Source organism: Tupaia chinensis, unplaced genomic scaffold (assembly GCF_000334495.1).
Source record: "Tupaia chinensis unplaced genomic scaffold, TupChi_1.0 Scaffold000272_1, whole genome shotgun sequence".
Classification (NCBI taxonomy): Eukaryota; Metazoa; Chordata; class Mammalia; order Scandentia; family Tupaiidae; genus Tupaia; species Tupaia belangeri.
In genome coordinates this window covers 5,106,853-5,130,963 of record NW_006159754.1, presented here as the reverse complement: position 1 = coordinate 5,130,963, position 24,111 = coordinate 5,106,853, and the positions used below count along the sequence as shown (strand labels likewise).

The following is a 24,111-nucleotide window of genomic DNA, read 5'->3' as shown; positions in this document are numbered from 1 at the left end:
TAAAATGCATACCAAAATTAATATCACTACATTTGATGTATGTGATGGGGAGTGGAAAAAGGATATGTTTTACAGATTATTGTTACTGACTTCATTTACTTTCCAATTTGAATTGATTATTCTCTAAGAAAGAAGCATTGATTTATATGATTTATACTTCCACCACCAGCTCAGTTCCTTTAAAAGGAAATATTTCCAAAATTTAACAAAAATGTTTTTTCTCAAGTAAATTACATTGAAAAAAATAACCTTAATCAGTTATTTAACTAGCCACAGTAGCAGAGGAGAAAACTGGCCTAACTCTGTACTGGCTGAAAGTTCTTGACTCTTGATTATCAGCTTTTTTCTTCTCGTGAGAGCATGGACTTTGTTCCCATTAACTTTCTTAATTGTATATTATCACTGATATAAATTCTCCCCCCCCCCAGTTGTCTTCCATAAATTGTTCTTTTCTTTTTCTTGGCTACTAATTTTTTAAACTTTTTGTAATGAAACCTTTTAAAAATACACAGAATTAGAAAATCATAATGAATACTGTATACCCATAAATTCAATGTAACACTTATTTTTGTGGTCTAGTTTTTTTCTTATTCTTTCATGTTTTACCAGAGGGCGAATGTGCTTGCCAGAGAGGGAGAGGGAAAAAGCGGCCCATAATGGGTCACACTGCAAATCCCTTCTCTCTTTCTTCATCTTGTCAAGATTTGGGGCATGCAGACATGCACCTGGTATGTTTTTCAAGCCTCCAGTGCCTGGATTTGAAGTGCACGGTCAGCCATGTGGGGTCCAGCTCCCTTAACCAGTAGGCCATAAGGCCAGCCCTAGTTGTTTTCCTTTTTAAAATAAATTGCGCTATCCATTTTATCCCTAAATATATAAGCATGCATCTCTACAAATAGACTGTTTCCTATATAATGATAATGCCATTATCATATCTAGTCCTTAGTAACACCTAATAATCCAGTCTATAATCAGATTTTTTTTCTAAAAATGTCTTTTCTTACTAGCTTGTTCAAACTATACGTAATTTCAAACTAGATAACCTTTTCATCTAGTTCTAGAACATCAGTCCCATCCATTTTCTTTATGTAATAAGTCCAACATTCTGGACTTGTCTGACATTTTATGGTATCATTTCATTTGATCACTTCTTAATATATTTTCTGTAACCTACAAGGTATACCAGAAGGTCTGATTCAGTTTGAGTTAAATATTTTTGGAATATTATATAGATGATATATTTGATATTGCATTATAGAGACAGTTAAATTCAGAGCATTGTTTTTTAGCATCATAAATTGCTTAATAGCTTTTACAGCTTTTTAAATTTTTTTTTAATAAGCGTTTAAGTTTAGGCTCGAATTGTAGTTAATGAAAAGCATTATATTTTCTTGGATAGCAGCAGGTTGTTTTAGTGGGGGGGAATATAGCTATTTGAGTCATCTGAACACTGTTGGAGATTTGGCTCAGGTTGGATTTTTGTAACCTTAGTTAAACCTTGCTTCCTTAACACTCCATCTCTCCCATCACTGTACTATACTGAATGTCGTCTCTTGATAATAATTATGAATGGGCTTAAGCTATTTCATTTTGAAACTTAAAAAGGTATAGAATATGTAACTTAATATTTGTAACAAATTATGTTTACAAATGTACGTTACTTTTAGAATGAATTATATTTAATGAGGGTTATATTATTTTCTAATTAGGACATGGTATTTAATAAGTAATTTGCTTTAAAAGTTCCGGTATTCTCTGAATGTTTCAAGTAGTGAAGATCAACCAAAATCTGCCAACTTAGATTCATATCACCAAAGTTTCTAGTTTTCTACTTAAGTGGTGGAAATGAAATTAATGACCTTTTGTTGGTATGCTTTAAATAATTTCTCCCAATTTGGGGGCTTTTTTTTTTTAAGAATTTGGGGAAATGCCTATTAATATGAAATAACTCAAAATAAAATATGAAATGGGACTTATCGGAGCACTCAGAAAACAAGAATATATAAAAACTAGCTTGGTCTCATTGTATAAAGAAATGTAAATAAAGAATTATGTGACTCAGAATCTGAATTTATTATTCTTTATATAAGTTTGGTGGATCTTTTTTGTAAATTTCTTAAATTTAAATTAAATTTCTTTTTAATTTTCAGATAAATTTCTTATAATACCTTTACATTCACTGATGCCGACAGTTAACCAGACACAGGTATGTTGCTAAATTTGTCCATTCTCTTTCAACCTGATGCAGACTTTAAGGACTTCTTATTGTGCATTTTATTTTCTTTTATTTTTTTAAAAGAGCATTTTAAAATAGTAATTTATATAAAACTGCTTTCTTTGCAAATGTGTCTTTAAGGAATAATCGCAAAAAATCTTGAATAACAGAGGGTACTCTACAAATCAAATTAGCTTTGTCAACTTTAGGGAAAAATTTTAAGAGTTGGTTTCACCAATAACTTGTCTGGATATCCTGAATGAAAGAAGAAGGTATCTGTGTACCACTACATGTGACTCAACCTAGACATTATTTTTCTGTGACATTCTGCGGCTTGATGTTTGACATTTGGTTTAGTAGAATTAGTATATTCACAGGTGTGAAATTTTCCATTTCTTTAGTAATATAGTATGAATGTTTCTGCTCTGTAGGATGAACACTTTATCTTCAGAGGCAAAGTAATTTGCTGATTATAGTGTTGGCAGACCTTGATCAAATGAAATGGATGAGAAGCTCTATTATTTCCTTCCATTTAGTATCTATACTCCTTTTGTATAAGAAAATTCAAGACATTTTTTATGAAGACACTTCTAGTATCTCTTTTTGCTAGTACTTTTGTTCCTATTGATAGTGAGACTTCAGCCAGCTGAATCCAGAGTATATACCGAGGGAAGGGAAGGAGGGTGAAGATTCCTGAGATTGGACAGCAGAGTGTCTAATGTGGAGATATTTCATCTTTGTCACCCTAACCTAGTATATTATCTATTCCTTTTGATTACCAGTTTTATAAATGGGAGTTTAGGTTATGTTTTTTGTTTTTGCATTATAGTCAGTGGTACTTAGAACTACTTGTTTTCTTCCTACTTCAGTGGTATTGTCAAGGGTGGGCTTTATTTGTAAGAGTCAGCATTTGAACAGGATTATTATTATTTATATATTTTTTTAACTCCAGCTGATCTCACACTGTCTTATTAATACATCTATTCTTACATCCATTTTGATGGGCTAGGCATCTGCCCTGTTGGTTGGTGTAGGTTTGGCCTCATAATTTTTATCTCTAAAGTAAACTTCTCTCCCTTACACCTTCTAGCTGTTTTTGAATGACAAGCTATAAACTTAAATATCATTTTACTTAAAGCCTTTTGTTTGTGATAAGGATGTGGTATCTATGGGGGATTTACTTTCTTTCACCGAGAGAACTTTGTGGTATTTGAAATGATGTACACTTTTTAGATATGTCTATAAATATTAGATGGATTTGTCAATGAATGAACACAGAATGATAAAAATAAATAATGTCTGAAGTAATTCCTCTTACTACAAAAATAATGTATCAAAAAATTTGTACTTTTGTGACTTCAATGTATTTATTTTTAAATATCTTATTTTTACAGGTATTTAAAAGAACTCCTCCTGGTGTTCGGAAAATAGTAATTGCTACCAACATTGCAGAGACTAGGTAAAAATAGTTCCAAATATTTACTGCTAGTGATTATATAATTTTAAGCACCGTAAATTAAACCTTAATCTTCTTTCTCTACAAGATTTTTTTCAAAATTTGTTAAAGATAAAACTATTTAAAATTTCTTATATTCCTTATATTCCTTCGAGATACTAGTAATACCATTTAGTTACTGAAGCATTTTTTTAATGGAAGCTGTTATTAAACCATGGCCCACAGAACTGGGTATAAAAAGACATCAGGAAAGCTATGAAGGTTGGCTATGGACAAATAATTTAATATCTGGGGCCAGCAAGTTGCGTAGTCGGTAAGGCACTGGACTCCCACATGGATTACAAGGGTTCAAGTCCCGGACCTGGTATCTTGAAAAATCAAGCCAGGTACGTGCGTGTTCATGTCCAAAATCTCAGGAGAATGAAGGAGAAGGGATTCTGGCCTGGCTTTTCTCCCCTGGTAGGTGATTTCTCACTTTCTCTCTCCCTGTCTCTCTCTGGCAACCACACATACGCTATGGCAAAAATCTTAAAATTAAGAGAGATTTTTCCTATAGAGTGCATGTGCTCACCGGAGAAAGAGAGAAAGACAAAGGAAGAAATATCCCTCCCCCCAGGGATTCTCCCCTCCCCATTCTTCTCTTGGAATTTTGGGCATGCACGCACATGTGCCTGGCATGACTTTCAATCCTCCAGATCTGGGACTCAAACTGTATTTAGCCATGTGGGAGACTGGTGCCTTAACCACTACACCACTTGCAGGCTCCCCAGAAAAAGAATTTAACATCTGATCTGCAAAATTAGCATCTTTCTGCAATTACAGCTACTGATGCTGCCTGCTATTAGGTGCTTGATCTCTGTAACCTTGATAAATACGGAAGAGAGCAAACATTCTGAACTAATAAAAATAATCTAAAATCCTCTCCTATATAGGCTTATTATAGGTTAATAGTACTTTTGATGTGTTTTTAATATTTTACATATCTGTTTTTTCAAACAGCATTACCATAGATGATGTCGTTTTTGTGATAGATGGAGGAAAAATTAAAGAGACACACTTTGACACTCAGAACAACATCAGTACAATGTCTGCTGAGTGGGTTAGTAAAGCTAATGCCAAACAGAGGAAAGGTCGAGCAGGAAGGTAAGATGGAAACTTTGTCCGAAGTCTTTAGAACACACAAAAAAGTCATGAAGCAAAATGTGTTGCCTACATTTAAATAAATTATTTTTATTAGCATTACCTTTCATTTTGTTTTGAATTTATTAGTATATTTTTTAATGGAAAGTAGTTCTAATTATAATTTATTTGGAAAAGTATCTTAACTAAAAGAACTTAACTTTCTGTTTTATGAATTTTTTTCCCTCAGATTAGTCTGGTTCATTAAAATTAATGTTCTATATTCTCATTAGTTACGTTACTTAAAATTTTACTTGTTTTTTTCTTTTAAAAACATACATTAGTGGGGCCAGCAGGTAGCGTGGTGGCTAAGGTGCTAAAACACCACATGGCCAACCAGGTCCCTGACCTAACAGCTTCCTTTCTCACTCTCACACTCTCTCTCTGTATCTCCCTGGTGTGCACATGTGCCCTATAGCAAATTTAAAAAATAATAAATAAAATTAAATATATTTTTAAAAAAACATGTATTAGTTAATTATAACTAATACCATTTGAGTGTCAAGTCCTTTCATAAGCACTTGATTTGAATTAATTTGCTTAATCCTCACCATAATGCTATGAGGTTTGTTATTAGCTCCATTTTAAGAGTAAAGAAGATCAAATACAAAAATTGAAATAACTTGTCTAAAGTCACACAGCTTTATAAGTAGCATAGCCAAGATTTGAGCCTAGCATTCTGATTCTACAGTCTGGGCCCCTAATTACTGTACTCCGAGCACCGTTTTCACTGTTACCACTGAAAGCACAGAAAGTACATTTTCCCCATTGATGTGGTGGTGGTATAAGAAATTAAAATATCTGTCTTCATGATAAAAGAATAATGGGAAAACTGTGTATGAATTTCAAGAAGTTTTTGTACCAAAATAAATTCATACTTTAGTTGTAAAACATAAAAAAGAAGAAAATATTTGTCTCAAACTTTTACAGCACTTGTCGCTTCATTTTAATTCATACTTATGGTATTTGTACACTATTAGGAAACAATAGAATCATGTCCAGAGTTATAGAAGAAAGTTTTTCTTTTGACTCTTAAAGATAGAAAGTGAAGATTTTAATCTTCAAATACGGACTTACTTAAGTAAGAAAAGTAGCTGAAACTTGATTGACAATTTTATCAACTTATTTTTTGTTAGCTTGTACTAAATTTGTAAAACGGTGACTTACTTGCTGCATGTAACCTTCTCAGGTTATCCCAATATAACTTGATATCCAGGCAGTTTATCACACTGTGCAGTTCGTTGAACCCAAGTCAGGATTTGATGTACTCTCCTAGTTGGTTGTCAGGGGACAACTTGATAGGAGACCAGTAAGACTAGGATTTTCCCCAGACTCACGACTACTGGATACTGATTCAAAAAATACAGGGAACCAGCAGTTAGCATAATGGCTAAGTCACTGGACTCCCACGTAGTCGACCGCGGCTCGTGTCCCGGACCCGGTGGCTTAAAACTCACACTGGGCGCGTGTGCGTGTGTGCCCAAGATCCCGAGAGGAGAATCGAGGAGAAGGGATTGCGGCGTGATCATCCCCCCAGAGGGTGATTTCTCGCTTTCTGTCGAGCATACACGCCCTATAGCGAAAATCTCTCAAAAAAAAACTTGCCGTAGTGTATGGTTTTTGAAACATCTTTATATGTAAATAGTAAATAATATCGGTCTTGAGTTTGAGTCACGTAGCAATTATAAGGTGAATAAAGTATTAGGCAGTATTAACTAATACTTCATTCCTACTACTGTGGTGGAGGTTAGCTGTGGAATTAGTAGTGTTTTAATCTAAAAGGAAAATAGGCCCAGTCTTGAGACTGGGCACAGTTGGCACAGCTGGTAGTATACGAGACTGGATCTGGAAGTCACATGCTATCTGTGGTTATAGTTCCCAGCTCAGTTGGCCTAAAGATGTGCCACATGCTGGCATGTATCCCCAGGATCCTGGCAGGCTGGAAGACCGGTGGAAGGAAATTGTAGCATGTCCAAGCTCTATAGAGGGTGCCTGTTTTTCCCTCTCTTTTTTCTTTCTTTTACACATTCATGCACGCTATCATGAATAAATGATAGACAGTTCCTTCTAAGTTCCTTTAGTAAACCCTAATTGGTCCTTAATGGAGGTATTCTCCTTTTAGTTTCTCCCTGAAACACATTCACATAATGGGTCAGTATAGTTCTGTAGCAGAAATAGCTAAGATTTTAAGAGTTTGCTCTTTGTATAAAAACAAGAACCTATAGGGATATTTATTCTGTTTGAAAATACATGATTACTGTCACCTCTTCCCATCTGTCCTAATATTGTCCAAAATTGGTATCATTCATGTCACTTATTACATACGTAAAAATAATTTTCCAGTAGCCCTCTGAGAGCTCACTGAAAATGTACTTAAAATCTCTTTAAATAATAAAGACAGATTAGCATAATGCCCCACTTTGTTACATGCTTTGTTCATAAGGCATATTACAACTCTCAGCCTTAACTTCAGTACCTATTACCAAACATGGTAATCTGGAATCTGTCAGAAATGGAGAAGCATAGTATTGTGAGGAAGAGACAGGCTTCTATTTCTTTCATAAAATAGAAAGAAAATAGGGTTTTGGATTTTTCTGTACAAGTGGGAAAAAGGAATTTACAATTGTTTTTTTAAGAGATGTTTGCTATAGGATGTGCACGCTCACCAGAGGAACAGAGAAAGGCAGAGAGACAACATGAGAAAACACCCCCCCCCGGGGGGGGTGTATGACCACATTGTAGTCCCTTCTTATCTCCTCCCAGGATTTTGGGCACTCATGTACACATGCCCGGCATGAGTTTGAAGGTGCTAGATCCAGACCTTGAACCATAGTTGACTATGGGAGTCCAGTGACATAACTATTACACCATCAGCTAGTCCCAGGAATTTATAGTTCTTTAAAAGGAAATAATAATTGTGCAGACTAGTTACAGTGGTTGCTAGTAAGAAAAAGATATTGGCCAATTTCCTTGCCTGCTCTTTTCCCTGGAGTTCTGAAAAGTTTACTAATAACTCTCCCCCCCAACCCCAACCTTTTTCTTCTAAGAGTTCAACCTGGTCATTGCTATCACCTGTATAATGGTCTCAGAGCAAGTCTTCTAGATGACTATCAACTGCCAGAAATTTTGAGAACTCCTTTGGAAGAACTTTGCTTACAAATAAAGGTAAATTAGATGAGAGAATTAAAGGAGGTAATGTTGTAATTTTCAAGATGTTTTATAGAAGAAAATACTGTTTTAATCTATAAGGAAGAATTACTACCATGCATTTTGTTGTTGTTGTTCTTAATAAACTATGTATTTAGACCTCCGTCAAAAGTACACTGGACACTTTTTAATCACTCATTGCTGTGGAGCCACATTGCCTGTTTGAATCCCATCTCTCCTCCCTTGAGATCTAATTCTTTTAATTGAGCAGATTATTTAAGTTAACCTCATGCAAAAGTCTTAGAATAGTACCTAGTACATAATAAATGTTTGGTAAATATTAGCTATATACACCCTTGTTATAAAGTACTATTTCTTTTTAACATCTTAAGTATTTTGGTATAATTAAGTCTTGCTTTACAGGTAATCAGTAATCAATTTGTGTGCTGAAATTTTAACCAGCTGTTCACTTGTCTTACATAAATATGGTTGCTGTTAGGAAAGTAGTACATGATGCAGGCATAGTTGCATACGCCGGTAATCCTAGCTGTTTGCGAGGCTGAGGCAGGAGGATCAGGGTACAGGAAGACCATGTCAAAAATACTTCTCTGTCTCCCTTTCCATCTCTTTCTCTTCTGTCTTATAAAGTTAAATAAAAAAGCGTATAGGCTCTTTACCATGAGTTTCAAATATAATTTTAATATATTTTAGTAAAACAATTGGCTTGAATATCATGTATAAGTGTGATCCTTTATTTGTGTAATTGACAAAGGCAGGACCAAATTACTATTTTAATACATGATGTATGTTTAATTATATTTGTCTCCCTGCAGATTTTAAGGCTAGGTGGAATTGCTTATTTTCTGAGCAGGTTAATGGATCCACCATCAAATGAAGCAGTGCTGCTCTCCATACGACACCTGATGGAACTGGTAAATGTGATTTTTTAAGAAATTCTACCTTACAGTGTTGAAGTATGTAAGCCAGCTAATTATAAAATTCGATTTTCAGTACTTCAAAGTAGACCAGTGGATGTGCAGTGCCAGGTTGGATTCTCTATTTGACTATCAGCTTAGTACAAAAGGGATCTTCAGAAAGTTTATAGAAAAGTGGAATTAATGTATGAATGTAATTTGGTGCAAAAACATTTGGAAATCCAGGGTTGGATGATTGTACCAAGGGTAAAATGCAATATTCTGTAAGGCTGACCAACATTGGTAAGTTCCAGATTCATGTCCAGAGATTCCTGAGTATGCAAGGCATATGTGTGCTCATGATCTAGGGAAGGCTGAGGCTTTTGGGGTCAAGACCCTATTGGAACTGCTATCTCTGTGTCTCTCTTACTTATGAAAGAAATAAGCAGACTTTAAAAAAATTTTTAAGGTCCATGCATAGTTTTTCACAGTAGGCATTTTCTATGTACATTTTGCCGATTCCCTGGTATACAAGATATGCATTAGAAAGTTGTAAAATGATGTATTTGTGATTTCCTCTTAAGAGTCCTTTCACATAATTTTTTTCATCATAGTTCTCATTTATAATTACATAAAATTTGGAAAATTTTCAATTACTGGTCATGAAATGATCTTGATTGTTTTAATTTGTTCTTTCTCATTTCCATGATATTTTAAAGGTTTTGTCAAATCCCAGTAACAATGACAGTATGGGCAGCTTGTTAAGGCAACTCATATTTTTTGAAGGAATACTGACAGATGTTCTTTTCTCTTAAATAACCATATTCCTCTACCTGCCATTTTACTATTATATAATAGCATGTTTTCTTAGGACCTGACTCTGATTTTGTTAGTTCCTTTTTCTGAAGTCATTGTTTTGAGATACCAGTGTTAGTGTAATTTAGTTGGCATCTGTACTTGCACAGGATGATATCAAGAGAGGCACAGGATTAGCCGTGAGTGGGTATCTGGAGTGGGGAGAAAGGCAGAGGCATTTAGGGCTATGCTAATACACCTACCACTAGGCATATGTGGCGGTCTGAATTCTCAATTAAATGAGCAGTTCAGTATTTCAGTTCTCACACATTTCAAGTGCTCAGTAGGCATACTTGTGAGTAATGCCTGTATTTCCAAATATGTTATTAGAATGTTCAGATTTTGATCAAGATTGCATTGAACCTGTACATCAATTTGAGAAAACTGACACCTTTGCCTTGTCTTAACAAGAACATGATCTGTCTCTTCATTTATCTAGGCACTTAATCTCAGCATATTAGATTTCTCTGTAGTGGTACACCTGTTTTTAGATTCCTAGTAAAGTAGTATCTTTGGATTCTATTCTATAACATCTACATTTTTCATTTTCTTGGAAATCTGATATAGAGAAATAATACTGGTTTTTAAACACTGACCTTGTGTTTATTAATGCTATAAAACCTACCTGGTCTAAAAACCACATATAGATTTTTTGTCTTCATACACAGTCATATTTGTTTTTTTTTAAGAGAAATTTTTGCTATCGGGTTTCTTCATACACAGTCACATTTGTTTTTTTTTTTAAGAGAAATTTTTGCTATCGGGTATTGCCAGAGAGAGACAGAAAGCGAGAAATCAACCTGGGGGATGTGTATGCCACAATTTCTCCTCCATTCTCCTCTCAGGATCTTGGGCACACACGCACTTGTGCCGGGTGTGTGTTTTAAGCTACTGGGTCTGGGATTCGAACCAAGGTGTGTGTTTTAAGCTACTGGGTCTGGAATTCGAACCACAGTTGATTACATGGGAAACCAGCAACATAATCATTACACCATCTGCTGGTCCTTCATTCCAATTTTATTTATTCTTTTCCAGTTCCTAGGACCCCTTGTACAATGTTAAGCAGAAGTTTTAAGATACAGTATACATTCTTGTCCTGATCTTGTCCTCCATCAATATTTCATTGAGTATAATACTGAAGCTTAGAGCTTTTATCAAATTAAGGACATGTCCTTAGTTTATTAAGAGATTTTGATTACCCATGGATAATTTATATTATGGATAATCAAATACCTTTTCTGCTGTTGGTGTGAATATGACTTGTTTAGTACACTAGTATGTTATTCAGTACACATTAGTGTATTGGATTTGATGATACAAATTCAGTTTTCATTCCTTAAATAAACCTAACTTGCTAGGATTCAACTAGCTTTATTTGTTTATTTTTCCTTTATTTTGCTATAGAGCAAGTGCACTAGCTGGAGACAGAGAAAGTGAGACAGCACCCCTTGGAGGATGCCTATACCACACTCTGCTCTCCTCCATTCTTCCCTTGAGTTTCTGGGCATGCACACACATGTGCCCAGGTGCTTCGCAAGCTGCTGAATTCAGGATTCAACAGTGCAGTCACCCATGGGGGACTCAGCAACCCTAACTACCATGCCATCAGGCTGGCCCAGCTTGCCTTATATCGTTAAACGTTTTTCATGTCTAAGATTATTTAGTAGTCTCCCTTTCTTCAGATGGCCATGTCAAAATGTCATATGAAGATTACACTAGGTTCACAAAAACAAGTTAAGGGTATTATGATTGGGTGGGGGGGGAAGGTGTTTAATAAGATCAGGGGTATATCCTTCCAAAATGTATAGTAAAAATCTATGCCTAATGGGATGTTTAGGTTCTTCTTTCTATTATTTCTTATTTGAATCGTGTATATCTAGTTATTTTAATTATGTACTAGAAATTCTATTTACTAAATTATTTGTAGGTAAAATTAGAAACCTAGGGTTATGATAACTTTCTTCAGAAAGGATTTAATGTTGCTTCTGCCAGGAAAAGAGGCCCAGCCTTTGTGCTCACCTCCTGGGACATGTGTCTTTCCCTATATTAGACCTGTAACTCTTTTGTTAACTCCTTAGTATCTTCAAGCCACTTAGGTAGCTGTCCTTAGTGGGATGGTTGGACCAGGTTTCCCATAGAATCAGAGTAGAAGTCACTCCAATTTTCCATGGTTCTAGATAGGTCTCTTATCAGTTGCTGTCCTATCTCATGCCACCTAAATCCATTTAAATTAGAATTTAGGAGCTATGCATTGAATGTTCCAAATATATGATAATGTCTCTTTCTTCGCTTTTTTTTTTTGAAAGATTATTGCTATAGGGAACATGCACTCACTGGAAAGACAAAAAGCAAAAAATCATCCCCCTCCCAGGGGGGATAGCCATGCCACAGTCCCTTCTCTCCATTCTCCTCTCGGGGTTTTGGGTATACACACACATGCACCTGACACAAGTTTTAGACCACTGGGTCTGGGACTCGAACCATGGTCGGCCATGTGGGAGTCCAGCGACATAACTATTACTCCATCTGCTAGCAGGTCCCTCTTTGCTTTGGTTTTGTTTCGTTTCCACAATTCATATTTTATTGGGTGATTTTCTTTATTTGAATGAAAAATTGCTAATTTGTTATTTCTGTTATTTCTCTTAATATATACAGTAAAGCCAAGTTGTATATTTTGTTTAAATAACTTTCTAACTTTGCTGACTTCAGTTGATGTTTTGATGAAAAAAACTAGAGCTGAACATAATTAGGGCATTTGGGCTCAAAGGAGTGAGTACTGGCCTGCTGGTTTTTTTTAATGTAGTGCTTTATATTGTCTATTTAAAACATGAACTCTGCCTTTACAGAATGCTTTGGATAAGCAAGAAGAATTGACACCTCTTGGAGTCCACTTAGCACGATTACCAGTCGAGCCACATATTGGGAAAATGATTCTCTTTGGAGCTCTGTTCTGTTGCTTAGACCCAGTACTCACTATTGCTGCTAGTCTCAGCTTCAAAGATCCCTTTGTCATTCCATTGGTAAGAAACAAACAAAGGCACAGAGAGTAATTGTTGCTTAGATACATTTTTCATTAGCTTTTCATTAGAATGCAATTCTCTATTATAGCATCAGACCAATTTAAATGCCTTTATCTGTTTATTTTTTAAGGGAAAAGAAAAGATTGCAGATGCAAGGAGAAAGGAATTGGCAAAGGATACTAGAAGTGACCACCTGACAGTTGTGAATGCATTTGAGGTAAATATATATATGTGTGTGTGTGTGTGTGTGTGTGTGTGTGTGTGTGTGTATTCATTCTGGATTATGACACATTATTCAAGTGAAGATCTGTTAATAGAACAGGGACATAGCAATATTTAATCTTTTAAAAACCTGTGTGATAGGTATATCAGAAATAAATTTGTTGATAATATTTAAAGTTAGTTGAACATTCGAAAAAAATCATTTTCAGTTTTTGTAATAGGTCATTACATTGATCCTTTTGGGTAAAAGGTGTCTGTTTTAGTAAGACTGGAACAAGTGAATGATGCATTTTAAAATTTTGTATTTGCTATTCCTTTTTATCATTGTCTTCTTGACATTTGTGACAGTCTGTATTCATTGATGAACTACCTCTTTATTCAAATTTAACATTTTTGATTATTATATGATTCAGATTAGGAAGATATTCTCTGCTTTCCAGACCCAAGCTTATCTGAGGATAAATACCACCCATATTTGCCAGTTTAAGTGTAATTTGGTTTATGGAGTTAGTTTCCTTTAATTTATAGCTCTAGATTTAGTTTTGTACTACATTTATAGGGAAGTCAGTTGGTTTTTTTTTTTTTTTTTCCCCTTTTGAGTTTATTCAGCCTTTCATTTTTCCCAATTTCTCTCCTTCTCTAGGTTAAAAACTTTGGGAGGAAGTTGGAAATGGACAATAACTTTGAACATTGTTTAGTGTGCTCTTTTTAACTAATATGTCATGTATAGTATGATGCCGTTCTTTGTGTATACACCATAGAGTGTACACAGTTATTATTTCTATATAATGTGTTTATCCCTCAATGACTAGGATCATGAGAAGTTTATGGGTTTTTTTTAGGTTTGTAAATTTGAAAGTTGTTCATATTTTTTACAAAGATATGAAATATCAGTAGAAGGTTAGTAAAATAAAAGTGGATTTATAACAGTAAGTGGTTTTTGCATTTGGAAGCAATATAAATAGATTTCTTTACCTCTTCAACCTTATAGGGCTGGGAAGATGCTAGGCGACGTGGTTTCAGATATGAAAAGGACTATTGCTGGGAATATTTTCTTTCTTCAAACACACTACAGGTAACAGTGACTATGTGTTCATTGTATAATGAGATTGTAGCAGAAAGTTAAATAAGTACAATTTGCATGTATTTGTTTTATAAACAAAATAATGGGAACCTTCATTAAGTCAGTTGCAACAAAACTAGTAAGGTTGTGTAATTTGGTATAAAAGATAAAAAAACAAGTGGCTGTGAGAGGAAGGTTCCAGAGTATAACAACAAAGTACAATAAGGCTCAATTGTCATTTCTATCCCTACCTACTAGTTGCCATTTTGATGATTCAACCTGAGAATTTTCACTAGCACTTCTAAAATCTATTGAAAAATATCAGATAGGATAGATCTCTTATACTTTGCTGATTTACTGTAGCAAAATGCTCCTTGATAGGTGTTTGTAAAAGAAAAAAGTAAGCAATAAATATGGCATATGCCCATCATCCTTCAGACCTCTGAACTGGGGAAGTGATCTCAAGCAGTAGGAACAAAATTTCACCTTTTTCCAATACACATACACTCCAGTGATGTGGCAAAAACTCCCGTTATGGGCATTTAACAGATACAAAGCAGTAAGCAAGTAAAAAATCTATCAGACATGTCCAATTATTAGCAAATGAAAGAAAAAGAATCATGATGAATCTGAAAGATGCTGCATGCAAAGGAAAAAAAGAATGAAACACAGTATATTTCAACAGAAAATACCTAACAAGTCTTTCATAATATGAAATAGCTTAATAAAAATATGAATTTAGTGGGACCAGCAGGTAGCATAGTGGTTGAAATACTGGACTCTCACATGGCTGACTACAGTTCAGATGGAGACTTGAAACTCACACCTGGTGCATGTGCCCAAAATCCCGAAAGGAGAATGAAGGAGAAGGGATTACAGCATGCCATCCCCCCTGCGGGATGATTTCTCATTTTTTTCTCCGTCTGTCTGGCAAGTGCTCACGTCATATAGCAAAAATTTCAATATATGTGTGTGTTTCTGTCTATATATATACATATATATGTATGTATACACAACATATATATACATTCCTTAAAACAAAAATAAGAAAGTGAACTGATAGAGTCAGTGAAAAAGCTGTGAGCTAAGGAAAGAAATAGAAGACGAGAAGAAAATCAGAAGAACAAAATGGACACCTCTTAGAAACATAACTGCCATAGAAGAAAGGTTGAGGTAATTGCAATGTAGGGATGCAGCCGAAATACACAAGCAGTGTCATTACGTAGAATCGCATGTAATTGAAAGTTTATTCAGAGCTATGTATAGAACATGATTTCCCTGAAATGAAAAAAAATATGAGCCAGAAGTTTGAAATGTTTTAATCTAAGTGTTATTTTGAGAATATCATGTCCAGTGAAGATACTAATTTAAGTACAGAAATAAAACAGGCATTGAAGAAAACATTCAGGAAATACTGTACCCATGTGCTCTTGAAAAACTCATTGACAATAAAATGCTGCGTATTAAGAGATGAATCCACTTGAAGATTGCAAGTGAGCTCTTGGCCTGATGGTTAAGGCAACTGGATCCACATGGCTAAACACTATTTGAATCCTGCATGTGGTGGCTTGAGAAATTCCAGCTATGTGTGCATGTGTGTCCAAAATTTGAAAGGAGCTGGAGAAGGAAATGCAATTTAACCATGTTCCATTGGAGGTGCTTTTCATTCTCTCTTTCTCTCTTCAGTGAGCACATATGGCCTCTGGCAATTTTTTTTTTTAACACGTGAGGATTTCAGAAATGTACATTGCCTTCTGAATCACCTACAGATGTGCACTGAAATCATGTAACTATAGAACTAATGAAAAATAGTGTTGAGAATTATACATTCGGAACAGAATATAAAAATGATTATCCTGATAAAATAAGATAAGGGTAAGGAAAACCACGAATTAGCTAATAGAGTTATAAGAAAAAAGTGGGGAAACTAACATCACACTTTTTTTTTTTCTTTTTTTTGTGAGATTTTTGCTATAAGGCACATGCGCTCACCAGAAAGACAGAGAGAGACTGAAAGCAAGAAATCACCTCCCGGGGGGATGGCCTCGCCGCAATCCCTTCTCCTCCATTTTCCTCTCGGGATCTTGGGCACACATGCACATGCGCCTGGCATGAGTTTAAGCCACCAGGTCCAGGACTCAAACCATGGTCGACTACAGGGGAGTCCAGCGACATAGTCATTACACCAACTGCTGGTCCCACATCACACCTTTTATAGAGAGGATGTATACTTAAGTATTACCAACTTTGTGTTTCATAATTTACTATTTTAAGCTTAAAAGGAAATCTTCAGAATTCAAATTTAAGCTTTATTTGGTTGTTTACTTTTGTTTCTGTTTAAATCTTATTTAAATTGAACTAAAGTTAATTGTAATAGTTTTATAAAAATAACTTCCATAGTTTTATGAAAACCACAGCAGTTTTGTGAAAATTGATCTTGTTGTTAGGCTATCTTTTTGTCTAATTCTTCTGTTGGTATATGTCATAATTAGTGCCTGCAATCTTGTCTGTGTAATAATGAGTATTTCTGAAAAGTATTAAGTTAAGGCATGTTTCTTTACTGCTACTTTCCCGTATAACTTGACTGGCTTTGTATCATTTTTATTCAAGTAATAATTTTTCTTTAAAAAATCAGATCTTAAGCTTATGCCAACAGTAGTAATAATGATATGGATATTTATTATTTTCTTGGTGTTTTTCTATATTTTTTCAAAGTATGGGGAAGTATTTTATTTTTTGAGATACTTTTGCTATAGGGAGAGTCTGCTCACCAGAGAGACAAAGAGAGAGGGAGACAGTGAGAAATCACCCTCCAAGGGGGATGACCATGCCGCAATCCCTTCTCCTCCATTCTCTTCCTGGGATCTTGGGCATGCATGCACATGCTCGAGGCATGTGTTTGAAGCCACCAAGTTCAGGAATTGAACCATGGTCAGCCATGTGGGAGTCCAGTGATGTAACCACTACGCCACCCACTGGCCCTAAGGGAGGTATTTTTAAAAGTATGTTAGTGAATTTTTTGAAAAGTAGAAAAGTCCTTAAACATCAGTGGTTATTTCTTACCTCATGCATACTTTTTCTGTAAAAGGCCAACTAACATTTTAGACTTGCAGGCAATATGGACTCTGTTACATCTACTCACTTTTGCCATTGTAGTGTGCAAAAGCTGCCATAGACAATATGTAGATGAATGTGTATGGCTGTACCCAGTAAAACTTTATTGATAAAAACATGTTTTCTTAGTTTGCCAACCTCTGCTTTAAAACATCATAATTATGTGCAAGTGTTTTCATACAGCAGGAAGAGCTTACAACTAAATTTACTTGTGAGTGTATGTTTTGTAGCCCCCATGTAAAAGGTACCTGGTTCTATGTGTTACCATTGCTCCCTAGATGCTGCATAACATGAAAGGACAGTTTGCTGAGCATCTTCTTGGAGCTGGATTTGTAAGCAGTAGAAATCCTAAAGATCCAAAATCTAATATAAATTCAGGTAAAACAGAAAAATAGTGCAAATAACTTACCATTGTTGTCCATTGTATCAGTATTTTACTTTTCATTTACTTTTATTTCTCTACCTTCCCACCCCAATAGATAATGAGAAGATAATTAAAGCTGTCATCTGTGCTGGTCTATATCCCAAAGTTGCTAAAATCCGACTAAATTTGGGCAAAAAAAGAAAAATGTAAGTATTGAAGATTATTATGAATTACTTATAATTCTCTCAAACTTGAAATTCTCTCCAGGAATAGGGCTTATATTGTGAATTTGTTCTTACCCATATTTGGGCCATATTTCTGTTCTTTTGATCACATAGAAGAAGGCATACCGTTGAACATAGGTGTCATTGTCCCTCACAGCAAGTCCTCTCTCATCACAATGTTAATAAAATGAGGGCATTGTAAATATTAGTCCTCTAATTTACAAGCTGCTGCTACTCCAGTGATAAAGGAACTTGGGATAGCATTGGTTAAATTGACTATGGGATAAGAAGCATAATTTCTCATTTTATCCAGAATAATGAGTTGTGACTATGGTAACTGGTTTTTGATAAGAGTATGAATTCTGAGAATCTCAAGAAAGGTAAAAGATAATTCTTAAAAACAAATAAGGAGAATTCATCAATTATTAGTTTTCATACTATTATCCTATACTGATAATTACCATTAATTATTTTTTAAATGAACCATCAAACATCTTCCTGTTGAATATTAATCAAAGACTTAACAAAGTGAGAGAAAATTTGTGTTACTATCAAAAAAATTGTAAAAACCCTAGGAGCTGAATGTTAAAAAGTACATTTATTCCAAATGTATTGTAATTTGGAGATTTGAATGAGAGAGAGACCACTTAAGACATTTTTAAATAGATTTCCTTTTTTTTTTTTTTTTTGAGAGGCTTTTGTTATAGGGTATATGTACTCGCCAGAAAGAGAGAGATAGAGAGACAGAAACCAAGAAATCACCCCACAGGGGGATGGCCACACCGCAATAATTTCTCCTCCATTCTCCTCTTTGGATCTTGGGCATGCATGCACAGACGCCTGGTGTGAGTTTAAGCCACCAGATCCGGGACTCAAACTGCAATCAGCTACATGGGAGTCCAGCAATATAGCCATTATGCCAACTGCTGGTCCCTAAATGGATTCCTACTGTTTCTATATATCATGAATAAAATTCCTCTTCCCTCAAATATAAATTTGTGAATTTATATATTGTAAAAGTACACTAGAATTTATTTGGATTTTTTAGATTCCCGGGTTTCATTAAGTTAGGCTTTCTAAGCAGTTCTTAAAGTAATGAAAAAAAAAAAAAAAAAACAACTTCTTTCTAACAAATTTCATTTTAACTTTTTTAAAGGGTGAAAGTTTACACAAAAACCGATGGCCTGGTTGCTATACATCCTAAATCTGTCAATGTGGAACAGACAGACTTTCACTATAACTGGCTTATCTATCACCTGAAGATGAGAACAAGTAGTGTAAGTGAACATTTAAAATAATTATAGATCTGATTATTATTCTCTTATAATTGTATGATTTTCATAACTTTAAATAAACATTTATTTTCCTCTAACATAAATTATTACTTTTTTTCTTAGGCATATAACCTGTACTTTTAGTTCATATTTCTGTCATGGTGGATCTTTGTGTTTTAATGAATGAGGACAGTTATTTATTTGATTTGCATAATTTTCTCTTATAGCCTGAAATAAGCATTTTCGAGAAAAATGGAATTATGTTTATATTTTTCTCTTTAGGGAAATAATGATTTTTATAATCTTAGATCTGTAGATAAAAGTAATTTCAGCTACCTTACTGTTTTGGGTTTGTCAAACAGAACATATTTTGTTCAAAGAATAGTGCAGTAGTTTAGAGCAAAAATAAAAAACTCTTCTGTTTTATGAGTTAAGGGAAAGTGGTTTATTTAAAAATTATTTTCTTCAAAATTAATCTCTATAATTATACGAGCATTATAATCTCTATAATTATACTAGCATTAATTATAATTAATGCCTATCTTACAAGGAGGGTACTAATAGGTTGATACTGGTGGTGGTGTTGATTTATATGATAATCCTTTTAGACTTGTGAATGTATTAATTCATTTTTGTTACAGATATACTTGTATGACTGCACAGAGGTTTCCCCATACTGTCTCTTATTCTTTGGAGGTGATATTTCTATCCAGAAGGATAATGATCAGGAAACTATTGCTGTTGATGAATGGATCATCTTTCAGTCTCCAGAAAGAATTGCCCATCTTGTTAAGGTGACTGACTTTGCTTGATTATCTTTAATCCACTTGCAAATCAGTAATGGTCTCATGGTTTTGTCCCAAGTGCTAGGTATATGAAACATTTCTTGCTCTATTTCAGTAGAGCAAATAGTGTTAAAAAATTGATTCATAGTTTCTCCAAATTATTTTTGAGGTGGTAGCAGACCTACCCTCTGAAAGTGGGTTAATGTGATTAAAATTTGAATTTTTTAACTACACAGTTTGGTTGATCCCTCACAACAGCCTTTTGTAATAATAGCTTATGATACTCCTGTACCAGCTAAAATCACTTTTATTTATTATATTGTTTGAACATGTTTCATTTTTCCAACCTTAGGAATTAAGAAAGGAACTAGATACCCTTCTCCAAGAGAAGATCGAAAGTCCTCATCCGGTAGACTGGAAGGACAGTAAATCCAGAGACTGTGCAGTACTCTCAGCTATTATAGACTTGATCAAATCACAGGAAAAGGCAACAACACCCAGGAACTTTCCACCACGAATCCAGGATGGCTATTACAGCTGACAGCTTTTTTGTAATGGTCTGAAAAGCCAGGTGGACAGCCATTTCCATCACAGTTTAAGTTTGGTCTAGACGCCAAACCCTGGGATAAAATTAATTTTCGTGTATAAGGTAGAAACCTTGAGTAGGTAGTAAAGACTTCATGTGCATGATTTAATGATGTTATCTGTAGCTACTATAAATATACCATAAATAGTGATATGTACTCTGGTCATATACCCTGTCATGTCATGTCCATCCACACTTTGGGAGTATTTCTCTCGTATTTATTGATTATTGTATCACTTGAAATATTCCTTTGTTCAGTTACACAAAATTAACCTTTGTGCCCATAATGACTGAGTATAGATCCTGCAAAAATAAGACGGTTAGCCATAAAGCCATGTCAAGTGAGAATTTGCACACAACCGTATTTTTTAAAACAAAACTTCGATCAGAAGTAAATTAAGTTGTAATAAAGCCCTGTATTTAATAAAATGTACAATGTGTAAATCTTAGCTAATTGCTTGGCTTGGTTTTTACATCTCCAAATATCACTTGATTTATTTGATGTTTTTATTTTTTAAAAATACATGTGTTACCTTTTTGCATCAACCTGTGCAGTATAACCCAGCAAAGAAGAACAGGGGTGAATAGCCTTACCACCTAGGTCCCAGTCTCAGCTCTGTCACTTATTTGATGTCTTTGGCAAGTTAATTGACCTCTTTCTGATTCCCTTCCCTTATCTGTAAAAGGTGAAAATTTGAAGATACAGTGTTAATACATGTAAAGCACATAATCTAGTGCCCAGCACATGGAGTGTACTTACTGAATCTTATTATTTGTCCCAGACATATTTTTTTAATGTCTAACAATCCATTATACTATAAATACTGTTTTCATTGCTACTTTACCCTCTTAGCCACTGGAAGCTAGTGTGACAACATGTACTGTGTGGTTTCATCTCTGTCAGTTGTAGCAAGTACTATTGGTTGCTGTCCAACAGCAGATTTGTCCCACTCTCCTTGCTTGCTGCTGCTTAAAGTGTTTCCCCTCTATGCAACCTTGTGCCCAAGATTTTTGGACCCTCTTCTCCAAGTGTGAATTGGGTTGTTCTTAGCCAGTTGTGTGATCTTGTTCCCCTCATAAATAATTGGTGAGGCATGTAAGTGTGACCCTTTCCTGGCCAAAGGCTACCTAAAAGCAATCTGCAAAGGGATGCCTGAGAAGATGTTTTCTCACTAATAAATAGATTTAAAGGAGGAAACTCTGCCCTCTTTCTTTGGACATTGTCTTATCTAAATCTGATACTCAGAACTGCTGCGGCTCATTTATAATCACTGGAGGTTACAGAGCCATGTACTGAGATGGACTCAGTTGAAAGATAAACTGAGTCCTTAATAAGGATGGTGAGCTGCAGAAGTAACCAACTCTAGAACTGCCCTTCATATGGTTTATCTTGATCTAACATTTCCTTCATTGTTTAAGCCACTTTTAGTAGGGTGTTTTTAACTTAGCAAAAAGCATGTTAACTGAAACACATAAGCTCTCCATCATTAAGTGTTACTTGCTGGGGGCTCATTTTCTGCCATTTATTTTGTGATATAACAGTTCTGACCCATGTGTCTTGACTGAAGGTATAAAAGTAGCAGGGCTGGACATACTACAAAAAGAAATTTAGAAAAAGCACACTACTATACCCTAAAAAATGCAGATTTTATTGTGCCTTCCAATAAATGCATGGAAACCAAAGGAATAAGAATATCATACAAAGATGGATGTATCAATAATGCTATGACGATCTGTTAACAATACTGGTTCGGGTACTGCTCCCATTTCTGGAAGTGTATGTCATTCTGTTAACAATACTGGTTCGGGTACTGCTCCCATTTCTGGAAGTGTATGTCATCTGTCAGTGCTTACCCAGGTTTGAATGTACTGTGTGTCTTAACTGTTCCCTTGGCTGATCTCCCAAAAGTAAGCTGCCTGTCACTGCATTCCTGTTTTTCCATGTCACGGTATTAAAGCATATTAATTTTGACTGTGAAGACCATTAGGTCATTTTTACTCTGTACAAGTGTTTTGCTTTTTTATTTTTTTTTTCCCTGTTGTTACTGTCCAGTTTAAATTCACAATCCATTGGCCAAAATGATTTTTGAAAGAAAGGACATTAATGATTCTATAAGAAAGAATTGATTTCGTACTTGCAAATAATATTCTATCTCCATATGAATGGAAAAAAAAATGTTCCTAAAGAGTTATTCAATAAATGAGTTAATTCCCCAGAATTGAAGCAGTACTGTCACCTCCAGTTTGTCTTTCAAGCTAATCAAGATGGAAATTTTAATCAAAGGTGCTACTTGTTTCTTTTGTTTACAAAATAAATTGGGTAGTTCTGAGTAGAAAATGAATTCCATGTGTAAGAACTGTTGTTCTTTATAATAAGACATTAAATTAAGAAGGAAAATGTATTTGTATTACCATTCTGAGCAATACAGAGTATAACTCTTAAAAAAACAACTGGAACAGAAGCTTACGGGAATAAAAGAGAAACCACTGAATAATCTTTAAAAAGCTTCTTTGTACAGTGAGTACATAGGATGCCTTCCTATTTCATTAATATGAGCAAAAGCTCTACATGAATTTATACAAACTATTACAATTTATTCTCTATTGTTACTGCATTTTTAAAACAGTCTAACCTAAACATAAATTAAAAAAAAAAAAACTGTAGAAGGAATTTATTTTAGTACCTCCTCACCTAAAGTAAATGGTAAAATTCTTTTCATTCTTAGCTCTGAGTTTGTATTTTTAAGTAATTATGCTCATGTTGTATAGGCATATATCTGTAGTATGCTTGTTGTTTTTAAATGGCTTTTTAATTCTGATTTAGAAAATAGACAACCATTGGACATCTGGAAAGTCAACACAGCAAGTAAATCATGTTACCATTGTTATATTCTTGATATATTTTCATACTTTTTTTAAGCTTTAAGATATTATTTTATATATTATAAAATTGAACAATTTAAGTGTGTAATTCAGTGAACTTTGTCAAATGTATAAAGTCATGTAAGTAACTAAATAACCACAATTTTGACATAGAACATTCCTGTCACCTAAAAATTTCCCTTACTCCCTTTTTAGTGACTCTCCTGCCCTCATTTCTAGCCCCTGGAAACCATTGATCTGCTTTTGTCACTATTTTGCCTTTTCTAGAATTTTAAGTAAATGGAATCATACGTAGTCTTTGGTGTCTAGCTTCTTTCACTTAACGTAATGCTTTCAAGATATTTATGTCGGATGTAGTTTCTTTTTTATTGTTCAATATTAATAATACATTGTATGGTTATACCAGTTTGTTTACTCATTCACCAGTTGATAGACATTTGAGTTATTTCTGGTTTTTTGCTATTATGAATAAAGCTGCTATGAACCTGTGTATACAAGTCTTGGTGTGGTTATGCTCTTTCATTTCTCTTAGGTAAATACCTAGGGTTAAGGTTGCTATATCATGGTTAGTGAGTTTATAAAAGATGGCCAAATCATTGTCGAAAGTCGGTATACAATTTTACATATCCAACAGCAGTATACAAGGGTTCTGGATGTCCCATGCCCTTGCCAGTACTTAGTATTTTAGAGATACAGAAGTTGTTATTTATGTTCTTTGATACTGAAAATGGACAAATGTGTTACTCTGCAGTTGGCTGATACAGCATAAAGAGTTAAGCCATTGTTACCAAGTACCAGAAGAGAATAGCA

General features: G+C 34.6%; 1 protein-coding gene across 1 annotated transcript in view; it reads left to right on the top strand.

The window, feature by feature from the left end:
• Positions 1–23,077, top strand: part of DHX36 (DEAH-box helicase 36) — a 48,908-nt gene extending 25,831 nt beyond the window's left edge. The window contains exons 13-25 of the mRNA XM_006149761.3: positions 2,151–2,206; positions 3,610–3,674; positions 4,671–4,814; positions 7,898–8,015; positions 8,831–8,929; positions 12,613–12,786; positions 12,917–13,003; positions 14,000–14,083; positions 17,464–17,563; positions 17,665–17,755; positions 18,930–19,050; positions 19,689–19,841; positions 20,185–23,077. Of these exons, the coding sequence (XP_006149823.1) occupies positions 2,151–2,206; positions 3,610–3,674; positions 4,671–4,814; positions 7,898–8,015; positions 8,831–8,929; positions 12,613–12,786; positions 12,917–13,003; positions 14,000–14,083; positions 17,464–17,563; positions 17,665–17,755; positions 18,930–19,050; positions 19,689–19,841; positions 20,185–20,373 (1,481 nt within the window). The 3' untranslated portion in view covers positions 20,374–23,077. The remainder of the gene's footprint in view (positions 1–2,150; positions 2,207–3,609; positions 3,675–4,670; positions 4,815–7,897; positions 8,016–8,830; positions 8,930–12,612; positions 12,787–12,916; positions 13,004–13,999; positions 14,084–17,463; positions 17,564–17,664; positions 17,756–18,929; positions 19,051–19,688; positions 19,842–20,184) is intronic.
• The last annotated feature ends 1,034 nt before the right edge of the window (positions 23,078–24,111 follow it).